The 14,841-nt window shown below is 38.4% G+C and overlaps 1 protein-coding gene across 1 annotated transcript in view; it reads left to right on the top strand.

Annotated features, from left to right (window-relative positions):
* Nucleotides 1–14,841, top strand: part of SHC4 (SHC adaptor protein 4) — a 127,713-nt gene that overhangs the window by 83,082 nt on the left and 29,790 nt on the right. The window contains exons 6-7 of the mRNA XM_041745191.1: nt 3,585–3,636; nt 13,652–13,775. Of these exons, the coding sequence (XP_041601125.1) occupies nt 3,585–3,636; nt 13,652–13,775 (176 nt within the window). The remainder of the gene's footprint in view (nt 1–3,584; nt 3,637–13,651; nt 13,776–14,841) is intronic.

Genomic DNA, 14,841 nt, shown 5'->3' on the forward strand with positions numbered 1-14,841 from the left:
TTTATTAGTGGATACTTAATTTTCCCTTTGGGCTTCTCTACTTCCTTATGTTTCAATCTGGGGCATAATTATTTTCAAATGAATATATTAGTTCCATGGTGGTACCATTTAATTAACATGTAAACCAAATTTTAAGAGCTCTACTTCTTCCTCAAGAGATTCCACAGATGCCTAATTGTGGATTCAGTACAAATAGGGGGCATGCAAGGTGCCTAGCAAGTAGCAGTGGCAATGGGGGTCCAGTACTGAACCTGAACTCCCATCCATCCAGCCTTGAAATCTGGCCTTGACAATGACAAAAAGGGATATGTTTGGTAGCAGAGGATTGACTGAATCCAGCCTGAAAAGGCCAGCATTGTCTCTTCTCTTCCTAACCCATTATAGCTCAGTCATCCATAAAGGAACTCCAATACTTTCCTTAAACTATTTAAAGTAATGAGTTCTATAAGTGAAGTGTTAAAAATAATTATAGATGTTTGCCCTAAATTTCTGCTTCAGGTTTCAAGGGTTGCTGTCATTTCAGAACTGATACGCAAATCATCGTTTACCCTAGGCAAGCCCTACATGATGTCTATCATAGTTCTCCAGAATCCTAATTCTTTTTAGATCATCATGACATACCTTTAGTTCTTTAGTACTTTCAACCCACCAAAGCACTGCCTTTATCAAAAACAAATGGTAAAGAATTTGTAATGCTGTGGGGAAGTTTGTACCTAGATTTGAGTGGGACCCCTGTGTTCTCTGTAGCTGGGGCAAAAGTCTGCTCTTCAAATTTAAAACAGAAAACTGGAGTGACCACAGCTTTGGCATTCAGGGTCCCCCAAGTGAAGTGCCAGGCTTTGGAGTCAGGGAGACTTGACTTATTTAACCTCTCCCGGCTTCAGGGTCCTCATCTATGATCACCCTTGCCTTAAAGCATTGTGAGAATTATGTGAATTGATGCACCTAACCTGCTAGTACCATGCCTAGCACCGTGTGATGGGAGATAGCTATCGCATTATTGCTAGCACATAGCTTTTTTTTTTTTTTTAAGGATACTCACTGAGATAATTTACAACTTCACAGCTAACTGGCTGCAAGATGCTAAAAGTCTCCGTGGCCCAAAGTAATACCTTTCTTTCAACTGGATTTCTCCCCCAAGTTTAAGAAATACTGGCTACTCTTCCTTACCTCTTGATCTTTGCTCATTCTTACCTTTACTCTTTTGTCAAAGATAATTTACTTGTCTTCCTCCAGTCAGCCCTGAAGATAGTTCTTGGTAATGTTTCTGTATCTATATATACTTTCTCCTTTTTAAAAGTGCCCTAGAAGTATGTCACAAATATATTTTCTTGTATTTTTTTCCACTATTTGTGACATTTAACATTCTTTAGATTCTTCTAGATATTTACAGTTAATAGAATTTTATAACTATAAGACTATTAGATAATGTTTTGAGGATGAGGTCCCACAACCTCTTTCCCATCATCTAATGCATCTGAGAGTGTTGCTGGCATCTTACCATCTCTTCAACTTTATAAATAGCAGCCACGCCCCCAGCACTTGTGGCTTTACTTCTACATTCATATAAAACAAAGCTCATAGATATGACCTTATTTATTTACAAGATGTTTCAACCCTTTTATCTTTTATCAAAAGATAAATTTGTTTAGGTGTTTGTTATTTTTTAAAATAACTGAAGACAAGTTATGCTGACCCTGAGATCTGCTTCCTGTGTGTTTCACTGTGGGTTATTAAGTGATTGTCCTTGAGGGTATTACACGCGGGCTTTTATTTCCTGCCAGTTGATTGCATCTTCCCTCTGGAGAGTCGTACTTCTAATCTGCAAATGGCATTGTGTGTATTTTTTTTTCCCTGAGAACTGAGATAACAAAAAGCATCTTTAATTATTAAAATCTTATCACTCATCACTTTACTGTTTTCAGTAAGAGTCAGAATTACCAAGTAGCTTTCTGTTTGTTTTTACAAAGTCAGCAACACATCTTTTTGAACTCCTTAGATTTTTTGTGGGTTCTCTTTTTCAAAAATGATTTTTCCTCTCTAGATATTGATCAAATAAATGTTTTATATTTTTGCTTTGTTATTTAAGTTAACTCGCACTACACAAAAGCAAACTAACAACCACAGAACCCAATGTGTCTCTGTAATTGACTTTTTTCTGACATACATGGTGTCTCTTTGGACAACTGGGAAATCATGGCACCCCTCCTAGTTTATGCCTTTTTTCTAATGGCATAACCCCTGGTATTTCACCTTTCAACACAGGAGACAGTCATGCTCCCTAACCATTTTTTAAGAATGTATGTCCTACAACTCAGAAATTGCACTACTGGATATTTACCCTAAAGATATACATGTAGTGATCCGAAGGGGCAACTGCATCCCAATGTTCATAGCAGCAATGTCCACAATAGCCAAACTATGGGAAGAGCCCAGATGTCCATCAACAGATGAATAAAGGAGATGTTTTATATACACACACACACACGCACACACACACACACACACAATGGAATATTATTCAGCCACAAAAAATGAAATATTGTCATTTACAATGACATGGATAGAACTAGAGGATATTATGCTAAGTGAAATAAGTCAATCAGAGAAAGACAATTATCCTATGACCTCAAATTATATGTGGAATTTAAGGAAAAAAAAACAGAGGATCATAGAGGAAGAGAGGAAAATATAAAACAGGATGAAATCAGAGAGGGAGACAAACCATAAGAGACTCTTAATCATAGGAAACAAACTGAGGGTTGCTGGAGGGGTGGGGAGTGGGGGGATGGGTTAACTGGATGATTGACATTAAGGAGGGTAGGTGATGTAATGAGCACTGGGTGTTAAAAGACTGATGAATCACTGACCTCTCCTCTACCTCTGAAACCAATAATACATTATATGTTAATTAATTGGATTTAAATAAAAATTTTTTAAAAGACAGTAGTAGCATAGTATTAAACCAAGCATGGGTCTTTCTAAGTACAGGACCCTGTGTGACTACACAGGTCACATGCCCATGAATCTGGCCCTGCTGCTAACTCAACTTTACCATTCCATTCATAAAGCCAAGGAATTATATTATATATATTTGTCTCTACTATTTGTTTGTTTCCTTTCCACTGTACAGCTGGATATGTATATGGGTGATGGACATTAAGGAGGGCACGTGATGTAATGAGCACTGGGTGTTATATAAAACTGATGAGTCACTGACATCTGCCTCTGAAACAATTACATTATATGTTAATTAGATTTAAGTAAAATTTAAAAAAAAGAACGTATATCTTAACATATTCCCTATCTGGATTCTTTTTTATTCTTAGTGAATAAGTATCACTAAATCTGCCTCTAAATTTTAAATTTTCAACTTCTCTCTCCAAGGGGCAGAGGATGTGGACTCCATATTGGCCAAGCTATGCAGTGTGTATTTATGTTCTCTCCTAGCATGCTTTTCTATTCTCTTTAGGCAGAAACATTTGTATTTAAGTCCTCATCTCATTACATGTCCTAAATGTACTCTTATCTTTCAACAGTACAATCCATTCATTTTAAATGCAATCATTTTCCCTCTTTTGTAGGATACTACAGACTATGTTGCCTACGTAGCTAAAGATCCAGTTAATCAACGAGGTATGGAAAGCAACTTCTAGATTTTCTTAAGAGCTGATTTATACCACCTTTAAAAAGTAACAAATAGTTCTTTTCAATATACAGAGTGATGAGGATCACTAGAGTGCTATACTGGGTTCTAGAAATATTATGTGAATTTGAGTTGGAAATAAATAGCCCTGCTAGCAGAATGAAGTAGAAATAAATATACAGTTGGGATTTAAATCCCAGTCATTTGAGGGATCCTTATACGAAAAGCTTATTATCTATTTGTATAATTAAAAGAGAAGTTGTTTTGGTTATACTGCAGCTGGCTGCCTCATCTCCAGTGGATGAATGAATTACACAGAAGACCCAAGCCAGTGAGATTATTGGCCTGCATTGGTCTCAGCCTTGGTGTGTATGTGTGTGTTTATGTTCAACACATTTGTGTGTTGAACCTGTGCGTTTGTTCAAAGAATCTGGCGTGTTACTTTGAGTGTTTGTTTTCTTCTCATTTTTGGATCTTAGTTTAAATGTCACTTCTTCAGAGAGACTTCTTTGACTGATACCACCTCCTATCTCCAGGAGCATATCCCAACCTGCTGCATCATACTTTATATCTCTTCTTATTAGCACTTAGCCTACATTTTTATTATTTTATTCTCTCATTTGTTGATATGTTTGGTGTCTGTCCTTCCTATTGAAAGCTCCCTGAGGGCAGGAACCTGCTTACCTTATTCACTGTTGTTTCCAAAACACCCATCAAAAAGCCAGGTACAGGGATCCCTGGGTGGCGCAGCGGTTTAACACCTGCCTTTGGCCCAGGGCGCGATCCTGGAGACCCAGGATTGAATCCCACGTCGGGCTCCCGGTGCATGGAGCCTGCTTCTCCCTCTGCCTGTGTCTCTGCCTCTCTCTCTCTCTCTCTCTCTGTGTGTGACTATCATAAATAAATAAAAAATTAAAAAAAAAAGCCAGGTACATAGGTGTTGCAACAAAAATAACTATTTTTGTTGAGTGTCTCAATCAATGGAAGGGTAAGTTGATTGGATTTCCTATCTCAAGATTTAGCAAGGTTGCCTAAGTAAACTCATCTCCCAGTGAAACTTTGGGATAAAGGCCTGAAGTTTCTTAGGTCATTGGACCTCCTTAGACAGACATGGTTTGTGTTGTTTCTCATCCCTGATTCTGGGACATTCAGACTCCTCTTAGGGATAAGTCTCAGGTTGCTTCTTCTCCTTAACTAGAAACTAATTAGGGCAACATCTTCTCCACCCCAGGGATAGAGTTTGCCCCAACACATTTATTAGGTACATGTGAAGTAGAATTTGGAAATTCAAAGAGCTATAAAGATATGTAGAGGACAGATAGGATAGAACTGATAAATAAGGACTTAATCTTTGAGCAAATGGGTGGAGAATGCTGTTTACAAGGCAGAGCTTCAGGAAGATTGATTTAGGAATAGGATGGATTCAGAGAGAACCTTAAGGCAGAGAGATCTGTTTGGAAGCCATTATGATGGTCAAAAAGGAAATGATGAGGACCAGCTGCTAACAAAGGACTTGGGATGTAGTAGATGTTCAGCGAATGCCAAAAGAACATGGTTCTGAGAGATGGAAAAGAAGAAACAGGTGACAAGAACTAAGCAATACTCCATTGAAAGGGACTCACTGTAAATTGTATAATGAATGGATAACCATCAAAGATGAGTAGGAGAGACAGGAACTAGTGAAGGGGAATAAGGGCTTAGGAATGGAAGACAAGAAAAGATACAAGAACAACCTCTTTTAATTAAGCCTGTGTTTCCTGAAAGAATAACTGCATGCTATTTTGGGTAAGGCCTCTGAACAACAAAGCCTTTTAACCTGAAAGGAAAAGGTGAAAGGAAGTACAAATAGATCGGGAAGTCTAGATGTTTGGTAACTTTGTCATCAGTCACTGAATAGCTCAGGCAGGTCATTGCTCTTCAGTCAACACAGTGGTGAGGAGTTCAAAGATTGATGTCCATTGCTTGCTTGCTTCTCTGGGATAATGGGTCTGCCTCGAAAATAGATGACTTAGAAACATAAGGTAACTTTGCTGGCATCTGGGTGGCTCAGTCTGTTAAAGCATCTGACTCTTGATTTTAGCTCAGGACATGATCTAAGGGTCATGATCTCAGGGTCTTGAGATCAAGCTCTACCTGGGGGGGGGGGCATGCTCGGCAAGGAGTCTGCTAGAGGTTCCTCTCTCTCTCTCTGTCCCTCCCCCTGTGCACTCTTTCTAGGATAAATAAAGAAATCTTAAAAAAATAGGGTAATTTTTTGGATTAAGAAGTTAGCATCTCCTCATCCTTATTGCTCCGTTTCCAGTTTCCTCTTTCCCTTTCTTCTTCTTTTTTTTAAAAAAGATTTTATTTATTCATGAGAGACACACAGAGAGAGGCAGAGACATAGGCAGAGGGAGAAGCAGGCTCCCTGTGAGGAGACCGATGCAGGACTCAATCCCAGAACCCCAGGATCACAACCTGAGCCAAAGGCAGATGCTCAACCACTGAGTCACCACCCAGGCGCCCCTCTTCCTTCCCTTTCTTTTTTCAAAAGAGTTTATTTATTTATTCATGAGAGACACATACAGAGAGAGGCAGAGACATAGGCAGAGAGAGAAGCAGGCTCCATGCTGGGAGCCCGATGTGGGACTTGATCCCAGTACTCCAGGATCACGCCCCTGGGCCAAAGGCAGGTGCTCAACCACTAAGCCACCCAGGTGTCCCTCTCCTCCCCTTTCTTATTTACTTGGTTATAGAAACTTCTGTGAGAAGCCATTTTATTGTCATCATAGCCCCGCCTTGCACACCCATCTAGTGTCAAATCCTTTCTCCTCGCCTGAGCCCCTGGACTTTGGTTTGTACACAGAGGTGCTGATACAGCTTTTAAGCCTGCAAATAATTATTAATTCCATACTAATACAGAAGGGGCTGAGCTAATTATTGTGAAAGCAAAATAATTCCTGGCCAATCTGGACTCCTCATTTAGTGGGAGAGAGAAACACACAGCATGTAGGATGTCATGGAAAAGGGTGTTTGAACAGCAGCATGTGGGACATCGCAGGTGCTCCATCAGGATCTATGGGAGAATCGAACACAGGCCCAGGGGAAAGAACCCTGTGATGAGAGCTTAGGGTCATATGTTTGGGTGGTGTGTGAGTGTGTGTGAGGGTGGGGTTGCCAGAAAACAGAAGGAATAGAAGTAGGGGAGCCATCGCAAAAAGATCAGCTAGAAACAAATTGTAGAGGGCTTTGAATGGTGGCCAAAAGGTCATTGCGAGCCATGGAAGATTTTGAGCTTTATAACAACTATTCTGACTTCTGCCATTTTACTGAATTTGCAGAATGATTATTTTTCTGGCATTTGTATCTGTGAAAGTGATACTGGAGTGCAGAAAATAGTCTGGAATTGTAGAGTCCAATTTGGAGGACATCTCATTAGTCCTAGGCAGGAGTGGTACGGTTTAGATTATATTCCGGAGAGGAAGGAAAAGTTTGGACAAATCTGTGAACTAATGGAACTTGGCAACAATTTAGATATGAAGGTTGTTGAAGAAATAGAAACCAGATGTTCCTGAGGACTTAATGTGAAATTATATACGATGCAAATATCTCAATATGTGTCTCATAGTAAGTATATAATAAATGAAAGCTTATTATTATTATTATCATTATTATTACCCTGTGTGATTTGGAATAGTATTGCAATTAAAGAAACAGGGATTATTATACATTGGAAAAAGAATCCACTAAAGAAACAGGGGAAAGGGGGAATCTACCATTTATTGCGTGCTCACCATATGGCAGGCATTGTGTCATTTCATCCTTACAGCAACTGAGGTTGGTATTAATTTATTCTTTTATTATAAAAGCAAACACTGGCATTGAAAAAAGTGAGATTGTTTTCCTAAGCTTAGCCAGCTAATAAACAAGTGAATCAGCCCCCAGGTCTTCAGCATACCTTTACAAAAGAACATCACAAGGCACAAAGAAACATTTAAAAATTTTGCAAGTTTACTAGCTACCTTGTTAGCAATTAAATTATAAATAGGTAGCACATTTCATCTTCAAATTCCAAATATTGAAGACAGGTAAAATGGGGTTTAAAGTAGTTTATTCTTGGTTTATGTATACAATGGAATATTACTCAGCAATTAGAAACGACAAATACCCACCATTTGCTTCAACGTGGATGGAACTAGAGGGTATTATGCTGAGTGAAATAAATCAATCGGAGAAGGACAGTGTATGTTCTCATTCATTTGGGAAATATAAATAATAGTGAAAGGGAATATAAAGGAAGGGAAAAGAAATGTTGGGAAATATCAGGAAGGGAGACAGAACATAAAGACTCCTAACCCTGGGAAACGAACTAGGGGTGGTGGAAGGGGAGGAGGGCGGGTGTTGGAGGGGAATGGGTGACGGGCACTGAGGTGGACACTTGACGGGATGAGCGCTGGGTGTTTTTCTGTATGTTGGTTAATTGAACACCAATAAAAATTAATTAAAAAAAAATAAAGTAGTTTATTCTTAACAATGTTGGTAGGAGTGTGGATCCAAATGTTTTGGAAAGCAAGTTGACAATTTGCAGCCAAAGCCTTAAAAAGGTAAATTGAACCAGCAGTTTAACTTCTAATGAAATAATTAGGACATGCACAAAGATTAAGCAATAAAGATCATTGTCATATAATATTTATATAATAGAAAAAATACAATTAATTCAATATTCATAAATAGCAAATTGTGTAAATGAATCTATAGAATGTACTACTATGCTTTGATATAAAGCTAGTGTTAGAGGGCAGCCCAAGGGGCTCAGCAGTTTAGCGCTGCCTTCGGCCCAGGGTGTGTTCCTGGAGTCCCGGAATCGAGTCCCATGTTCAGCTCCCTGCATGGAGAGCCTGCTTCTCCCTCTGCTTCTCCCTCTGCCTTTCTCTCTGTGTGTCTCTCATGAATAAATAAATAAAATCTTTAAAAAAATAAAGCTAGTGCTATAGAAGAATAAATAATGACATGGGGAAAATTTTGACAATGTTATGAAGTGCAAAAAAGTAGATTGTGAAACAACGTGTATAATATGACGCCAGGTAATTTTTTGGAGGTATAGAAAAAATATTGGAAAGAAAAAGATGCCAAAAATATTAATAGCAGTTATCTTTAGGTAGGGAGACTTGCATAATTTTTTTTTGGTGCCTTTTTAGTTTTCTAAAACTCCTGCAGTGAATATTTATTATATTTGTAAAAAGAAAATATGTTCTAAATCTTTGAATAAGTAAAGAAAATAGTGAAACCAGAAAGAAGTTACAGAATTACCTAGTGAGTTTTGTTCATCTGGGGAAAATGTTTAGCAGGCAGGAGGATATAGGGAGGGGTGTTACTGTTATGGGGGATGGGAGTGTGGGGGTGGGAGAGACAGACAAAGAAACAGGGACCAGGCCTTCAGGTGCAGGTTTGGAAAAACTGCAACTTCATAACCCTAAGAGTAAGCAAGATCACCCAAGGAGGAGCTTGCAAAGAAGAGGGCTGAGGGCCTCAGGGAGTAGAAGTCGTCAGAGGAGACAGCAAAGAGCCAGATGAGTGGGAATGAGGAGGAGAGAAAACCAGGAGATGAGTATCATCTAAGAAGGAGGAAGAGCAAACTTCTAGGGGAGAAAAGTCATCCCAGAATAAGACAGCACAGAATGTCACACACTGAAAAGGAGTTAGGGGGAGTGAAGGTGGAAAAAGCCTTTGAGTGGGGCAGTTAACAGAGCCAGACCTCAGGGATGAGGAAGAGCCTAGCTGACTGAGGAAACCCAGGCTCCATGCTGAGAATCCTGAATGTTCCCACTGTCTCCCATTTGCATGATTCACTTTTTTTTTTTTCAGCATTAGTCTATTCAAGGCAGGGCAGTTGTCACTTTTTCCCATCTTGGCTAGGACCCTTGAGTGAACTCCTCATTTTATAAAAGGCCTTTTCTGTAGAAAAGCTAAGTTTCTCTAAGAACATTTTGAGTTTACTTAGTGACTAATACGGCTTGCCCCTGTAATTGCTGTAAATAGGAAATCTATATTCTCTTCACCTCTTATTCCAAATATGTCATCATCCAGGAAGGTTTACAGATTTTCTCTGAGTCTAAGATGTGAAAGAAGGCCCTAGTTTACCTGGGTAGAGGATGGCCATGGTTCTCAGTCTCTGAAGAAAGCTAAAAAAAAAAATTTTTTTTAAGACTGTAAAAACAATTTCAATTAACCTATTTAGTTATATTTATGGTTATGGTTATAAAATATATGCACGATTGCCCTGGGTTAACTCTGGTCTGACTGGAAGCTTGCTTCTTTGGTCTGGTTTCTTCCTAGGCATGGAGGACTCCTTGCTCAGTACCCCAGCACCATCTGGTGGTTGACCTGAGAAGTTGCACTTTTGAATTTCTAGTTTATTAAAAAACCAAATCTAAATCTAAAAAATACCCCTGGACTATTAAAAATAAATATAAAACTAGTAGGGAAGGGCCCATTATCCTCTAAGAATAGTTCTCAGCCATTTGTTCATTTGTTCATTTGTTCCAATTAGGAAACCAAATGAAAAAGGCTGAAGAATATGAATCTAAGACTTTAAAAAATTCTCCTTAATATGATACTTGATACCCAAAGGTAGAGTTGTGGGTCTATCTGGCTATAGGTGAAATGAAAAGAACCCATTTTGCATCTGATTCCATCTCAGGCCTCCATACCAAGTTATCATATCATTGGAAAGTCACATTATTTTTTGGCAATTGGGACTTTCCATATACTTGTCTTTCATTCTTCCCGTTAGCTAAAGATTGGTCAGTTCTTGGCCAACCTAGCTGCTTATCCAGACCTTTGGAGATGAGCCTAATACTGGGAAGTGGGCACATTTGTATGTGATTCAGAGCCCGTCTGGCCCATGACCAACCTCAAAAAGACAGTTTTTTACAGAGCAGCGTACTATGAGTAGCAACAACAGCACTATGTGTGTTCGCTGAAAGTAGTGAGGCTGCACAGAACATCACACAGGGTCAACCATTTCGTCCAGTGTCATCCTTTCATGGTGATGGGCACCACTGTTTGTTTTCTATTAATCTTCTCAAAAAAGTAATATGGCATTGATGAGGTTATCCAAAGCAAAGCAGAACATGTTGGTGGCATCAGCCCAAGAACAGGACCAAATCCTCAAAGTATCAGAATCAGAAGAATTGAGACAAGTAAAACCATTTTAGAAGTATGTGAGAAGAGGTAGAAGATGTTTGGTGGATTTGGTGTTTCCTTCCTTCCTGAGTACCCACATGCCACAAGAGCCCACATGTCTGTTCCTCAGAGGGTGTAAGCTGCTGTGAAAGAGGGAGGTTAGGATTTCTATAAAGCAATAAGGGACTTCAAACATCACCTGTGCTCTGTCTTGGCAGATGAGGGTATTTCTGAAAAGTGATTTGTTCGGGATCATGCAGATTGTGGCATAATTGGAATTTGAACTTGAATCTGGATCTTTCCATGGAGTTCTTTTAAGCGTTCTTGTTTTCTCATCCCTTCAAAGGGAAATACATTTTCATTTTCCTTCGGGTGTGTATATGTATGTGCAAATATTTGAATTTCCTGTCTCTCTCATTATCTTCCCTATCTTCAGCTCTAGACCTCTTCTTGAACGTAAGAAAAATTTAAATTTAAAAAATAATTTCCTGTATCCTTTTATGATTTCTGATCTTAACTTTATTTTTAATTGACCCAGAAATTTATGAGATGAAAAACAAAAGAATTCAAGTGAATTGCCTTTTCTTATCATAAGGTAATACGACTTCTCTTGGCTCAACTGGAGGGCACTTTCCAAGGGCACTTTGTAGGTTTAAGGATATCTCCAAGAGCAAACCAAGTAGTGATTCGTACCACTCAATGGCTGGAAGAACCTGCCTCACTAGGGGTCCACTGCAGGTGCCATTTCAATGCAATTGAAGACAACTTCTCGCACTAGAAGTATTGATGCAATTCAGGAAAATCAATATGGATTTATTCAACACAATTTTTAAAACACCTTCTATGTGTTGGTCATGTGTGAAGCTACTGCAGAGAAAAAGAAAGAGCAATTTAAAATGACAGCCTAAAGATAGATCAATCATTTTTCTTTGTTAGAAAGGATATATATTTATAGACATTCTTAATAAGTTTTGAAGCTAGAATTAGCTCCTAAGTCTATATTAGGATCCAAGTCACTTCTTTAAAGGGACAACCTTATAAGAGATGGTAATGATAATTCTAGAGGTTTGACACCTTGGCATTGTTTGATTTAATAACTCCTCCCCCACACACAGGCACATACAAACACATGCCTTCTAAAAATTTAATTTAAATCTTTTATTTTATTTTTTTACAGATTTATTTATTTATTTTAGAGAGGGAGCACAAGTAGAAAGGGGAGAGGGAGAGAGAATCCCAAGCAGACTTGAGCTCACCTTGGAGACCTGCCTGGGGGCTTGGCACGGGGCTCCATCTCATGACCCCAAGATCATGACCTGACGTACTGCACCACCAAGGTGCTCCTTCATCTAAATCCTTTAAATGAAAGTCAAGTTAGTTCTGGAATAAGAATTGTCTGAGATTCCTTGAGATATAATTATTAATAGAAGGCTAAGAGAAGAAACACTTGTAGGTTCTACTATTACGTACTGGTATAGGCTTTGCAAATTCTATCAGATGTAAATGAATTGCCTTCTGCTTTAAATAGATATAGAATCCTTTCCAAGAGAATGCAAGTGTGAAATCATGCTTCCAAGTCAGCACAGTTGAATCATGCTATAAAGACAGCTCTTCTCTCTTTAGGTGTCCCTTTTAGTAATGTGTCCTTCTGTTGGTTTCACACACATCTACTCTCGGCATCTACTCTAATTCCCCATGCACTTGCTTAAGCCTTTCTGTTCTTAGAGAATAGCTAACAATTTTTGCAACATTATTGCATATATTTAACTGTTATCAAGCTTTTTCTCATCCTTCCATTCTTCAGGCTACACAAACCAACATATTTTTGAAAAATGTTATTTCTCATGGGACTTATTGCCTCCAAATAAAAATTATCCTCAGGGCTCTTTCTAAGCCATCCTTATGAAACTTCCATTTCAATAAATTGCCATGTTGCAAGGCTCTAAGCAAGACCCCATATCCCACCGAAGCAAGAATGGTATTCCATATGGTGGGAGGTGAATTTATAGTCCCTGAACAGAAGCTCCTGTTTTTATGCAGCAGCAGCAGATTTGCTCATTTGTGATATTCCATCAGCTGCACCCTTCATAATTTATTTATTTAAATTACATGTGCAAACTCCCCCCTTCTCAGTAGCTGCTTCTCAGAGAAATTATCTAATAAAAATTTTAATATCTTCTGGTCATGTCATTGTCACAAAATCTTGTTGTTTTTTTTTTAATCTTGTTTTTGATGCTTGATGGAGATAGTACTTTAGTAGAATTTTGAAGACAGGGATTACCACACCATCACTACTTTCTAGTGGCAATGACAGGGCAAAGGGGTATTATAAGCTCCTATCTTCACCAGCAGCTCATCCCTCACTTTGAGGGGAGCAGGGTATGGGGGAGATTTGGAAAGTTATATTTTTGCAAAGACAAAATACCATGCAAAGATGACAGCATGATCCTTATCTTCCTGTCAGATTGCTGCCCTAAGCATCTTTTGTACCGAATTCTAGAGCTAACATTGAATACAAGTCACATGATTAAGATCACTCTAGTTTTATAAAAAATGGAGGCCCAAAAATACCTGTCTGGAGACCAGAATTTGTCAATTTTTTTGCGATATTTAAATGTAAAATATGACTGTTTCTTCTCTTTGATCCATATGAAAAATGAGGTATTCTTTTCCGCTACTTCAGAACTGAAAAGAACTTGTAAACCTGCTCCGTTTCACTCAATTAAAAGTTTGTGTTGTGGAATGATTTTGACTTTATATAAAACCTTTCCTTGTTGACAACTTATTACAGGTGTTTTGTTGTTTTTGTTTTTGTTTTTGTTTTGGTATGTTCTCTTGCAGCCTGCCATATATTGGAGTGCCGCAGTGGAATGGCCCAAGATGTCATAAGCACCATAGGGCAGGCTTTTGAACTCCGGTTTAAACAGTATTTGAAAAATCCTTCTTTGAATACTTCTTGTGAAAGGTCAGCCAAGAGTTCTATAATTATTTGACTTACTATATTTGTTTTGTTTTATTTTAAAGTGAATTTTCAAACTAATGAAATTCATATTTTTTTCTTACAAATAGGCAGTTTCAGTACAAACTAATAATGTCATTTTCTATTCTTCTTCCATTTATATTTATCCAGATATTTCCTCTTGCTTTGTATCAGAGAAACAGGAATATGCCCTGTTTCTCTGATATAGAGAGCTACGACTTAATGAACTATTATCATAAAATAACAGACATCAATACATTTCTCAGAATCATTCCAATCCCAGATCTCTTGCAACTAAAAAAAGAAAAGAAAAAATCAAGAATGAAGAACAAAATAGTAAGAATCAAATGTCTGTAACAAGAATCACCATTAGTTTGCTGGTTTGCAGTGTAAATAGATGAGCTCCAGCTAAACGGTGGGAGGGCTGAAAGGTGATGTGACCCAAGGATCTGGTTGTTCTATCTGAGGCACAGAAACTCTGGAAGGAAAGCCAGGCCCTTTAGGCCTGACAGACTTCAGCATGTGTGGAGTGCAGTGAGGTCTCTCACACCCAAGGGACAAAAACTCAATCTTGTTTAATTTTAAATATACTCCTCCCCCAATTAGTTATGTTGTGTATCAGCCAACACCCTTTATAAGGTGGTCTGGGGTAACAAAGGAGGGGGGTTCTTAGGAGGCCTTGATGTTGAATTTTTCCCAGGGTAACACTCAATATCTTAGTGCTATCGTTTTGTTGACATGTAATGAACCCAACAAGACTGTGTGAGTTGTTAGTGGAATCAGTTCAGTCCAAAAGGACTTGATTTATTCTTTTTCATAAGAAACTTTTACTAATTCCAATTTGGAAGAAAAGTTGTTTGTTTTTTGTTTTTTTTTGTCCTGTTTCAATTTTTAAAACAATGCATGTTTACATAAATCTACCCACTTGCCACATATGGTTCTAATATTTCTTTATGAATCCCATATACTCCTCCAGATTTGTGCAGACAAGATAACTGGCCATAGCTCTCTTATTTTTCTCATCTTGGTTTAATAAACTGGACTAGGCCCT

The sequence above is a fragment of the Vulpes lagopus genome, chromosome 2 (genome assembly GCF_018345385.1).
Source record: "Vulpes lagopus strain Blue_001 chromosome 2, ASM1834538v1, whole genome shotgun sequence".
Lineage (NCBI taxonomy): Eukaryota > Metazoa > Chordata > Mammalia > Carnivora > Canidae > Vulpes > Vulpes lagopus.